We start from the raw sequence: 3045 nt of genomic DNA, 5'->3' as shown, positions 1-3045 counted from the left end.
CGACGGAACACTACAACTAGCGCATCCTAGATGTGATTGCAAAATAGTTACCATTTCCGTAATTACCACCTCAGAAAACATAGGTGTACAAACTTTCAAGGCAATCCGTTCAAAGATGCTCAAGATATTTAAAAAAATCGAAAATATTTTTTCAACTTTAACACCCTGTAAATCGAAAAGGAGCAACATTCGGATAAGGCATATTTGGCTTAATCGCTCTATTTTGAGGTCAGCAACATGCCCTTAAGCTCTGTCCCATTATTAATGAATCACCCTGTATAGAGCAGGTCAGACGAGTGCTAGTACTTCATATAAACTTTTTACCTAGGTGCCATTGTTGAGGAGTTATTGTCACTCAAAGTAAGAAGTTGAAAAATGAATATTGCCCATAATTTCTAAAGGGTTACGATGATTAACTTGAAATTTGGGGGATCAAAGCTCATTCAAATGTATCTTTGTACATTTAAAATTGAATCAAATATTTTTTATTATACAAGGACGATCGATATTATGTTCTAAAATTTACGCAATTTTGACAGAGCTGTCAAATTTGACATTTCGCCCGCAGGCAGATAGCCCTGTTACTTTTCTACAAAAAAGGTATACTTTATGACTTATGAAAAAATGAACGGTTGTCAAGATAATTAAATTCCACAATCGGGGACACAACGCAACAGAAAAAAGTTAAGAATGAAATATATGGGTTAAAAGAGGTTAATTCAGTAAATGCTCGATATGTCCTCCATAATTTATATGTATGTATGTATGGTGTGATGAAAACCCTCATTTAGTCATTCAAGGTAAACACCAGCAAAGATTCATAGTTAATGTATGGGCAGGAATAATCGGTAACCAATCTTACCGGATAGATTAAACGGTGCCCGATATTTGAATTTTTTACAACACGATCTAAATCGACTACTAGAAAATATGCCATTGCAAACAAGACAAGAGATGTATTTCATGCAAGATGGGGCACCGCCCCACTTCAGTCGTGAAGTTAGAAATTACCTCAACGCAACATTTGGTGATAGGTGGATTGGGCGAGGCGGACCACACTTATGGGCACCTAGATCACCAGATCTTAACCCCCTTGACTTCTTCTTGTGGGGTTACCTAAAAGAATTGGTGTATTCAACTCCGGTTTATACAAGAGAAGAGTTGATGGCAAGAATAGAACATCATTGTAATGAAATTGAACAGAATCCACAAATGCTATTTAGAGTGCAACAAAATAATCTTAAAAGAATAATAAGGAAGTGCATTGAACTAGATGGAGGACATATCGAGCATTTACTAAAGTAACCTCTTTTAATCCATATGTTTCATTCTTTACTTTTTTTCTGTTGCGTTGTGTCCCCGATTGTGGCTATACACAAAATACAAAAATTTAATTATCTTGACAACCGTTCATTTTTTCATAAGTCATGAAGTATACCTTTTTTGTAGAAAAGTAGCAGGGTTATCTGCCTGCGAGGGCGAAATATCAAATTTGACAGCTCTGTCAAAGTTGCGTAAATTTTAGAATATAATTTCGACCGTCCTTGTATAATTAAAAATATTTGATTCAAAGATACATTTGAATGAGTTGCTTTGATCACCCAAATTTCAAGTTAATCAAAGTCACCCTTTAGAAATTATGGGCAATATTCATTTTTCAACTTCTTACTTTGAGTGACAATAACTCCTCAATAATGGCACCTAGGTAAAAAGTTTATATGAAGTACTAGCACTCGTTTAACCTGCTCTATATAACCCTTTATTTTTTCCCCGTAGTTACCGGACACCCTGTATAATGCTAATGATTTAGCCTAACTGTCATGAATGACATTAAAACATATTCAGGGATATTTGGATACATGTGATATATTTTTTCTGTCACGCGCGCTCGCTATGGGACCTATAGCGTAGGGGGTTATGTGCACGGAAAGTGCTAGATAGTACAACGGCGTGGTGTTATTTTCATAGCGCAACGCTGGAGCGTTATACGCTATAGGTCCCATAACGACTCGCACTTGTGATAGAAAATAGTATGTGCAACTCGTTCGGAAAAGTTTTCCTCACTCGTTACACAATGTACTTTAAACCTCATCTCCTTGTATCTCGAAAACCAGTGACTTTTGACTCTTGGTTCATTAAGGCTTGTTGGTTTAAATTCATTCAAGTGTTAATCTGGTGAATTTTTGATAGATCTATTGAACATCCTGTTGAAAAAAGGTTAAGATATTTAAATTTTCAACGATATCAGTCACAGAAACAAAAACAAATAGATAAACAAAGATGATAAAAACATAAATGAATAATAGGTACATATTTTTTAAAAATAATCAATTAATGTGATTCTCATTTTCATAGATTTACTGGGTTGCTCCAAATATTGGAGCTGTATTAGGCACCGGATTGTATAAGTACCTCTTTAGCGAGAAAGAAGAAGAAAGCACCGCAGAAGAAAATATTCAATTTGAAGATGACATCCAAAATAATCCAGAAAAAATTTAATCCTTATAGACGAAATATGACAATAGTGATTAATTGTGTAATAAAGTTCAGGGGAAATTACCACATAGCTAAATCGTTTTCTATATTCTATTATATTTAATTGTTTTCATATAGAAATAGCGGAAATGATTTATTTATTTTTGTGTTCGTTAATTCCAAAATATCACATAATTATAAAAATTGTTGACTAGCAATTCATTTTACCCCTTCAAATTCTTAAAAATGTGCAATTATATTTTTCTGATTTCAGTTTCTTTATTTTTATTATTATTATTATTTAAGGAGTCTTCTTTAAAAAATGATTTATTTATTTTTGTCTTCATAAGTGTTCGGTTGATTTTGTTATTTGTTATAATTAAAATTATATTATTTTAATGTAGCTTGTTTTATAATATCAAATAAATAAAAAAACTTTCAATTATTATTAACTTAAATTATATTTTTTTAATTTTAACTTCCTTATTTTAATTGATTTTAAAGGTCATTACTGTAAAAAATGATTTATATATATTTGTATTTGTTTTCACAACTATTTGATCGATATTG

General features: G+C 32.2%; 1 protein-coding gene across 4 annotated transcripts in view; it reads left to right on the top strand.

Annotated features, from left to right (window-relative positions):
* The window catches only part of LOC108911861 (aquaporin-like), a 52398-nt gene extending 49616 nt beyond the window's left edge, over positions 1–2782 (top strand). For all 4 annotated transcript variants that reach the window (XM_018716917.2, XM_018716918.2, XM_018716920.2 and 1 more), the window contains one exon: positions 2356–2782. In XM_018716917.2, coding sequence (XP_018572433.1) covers positions 2356–2499 — 144 coding nt within the window. In that variant the 3' untranslated portion in view covers positions 2500–2782. The remainder of the gene's footprint in view (positions 1–2355) is intronic.
* The last annotated feature ends 263 nt before the right edge of the window (positions 2783–3045 follow it).

The sequence above is a fragment of the Anoplophora glabripennis genome, unplaced genomic scaffold, assembly GCF_000390285.2.
Source record: "Anoplophora glabripennis isolate ALB-LARVAE unplaced genomic scaffold, Agla_2.0 scaffold768, whole genome shotgun sequence".
Lineage (NCBI taxonomy): Eukaryota > Metazoa > Arthropoda > Insecta > Coleoptera > Cerambycidae > Anoplophora > Anoplophora glabripennis.
The sequence above is the reverse complement of the archived record's forward strand: the minus strand, read 5'-3'. Positions and strand labels throughout refer to the sequence as shown.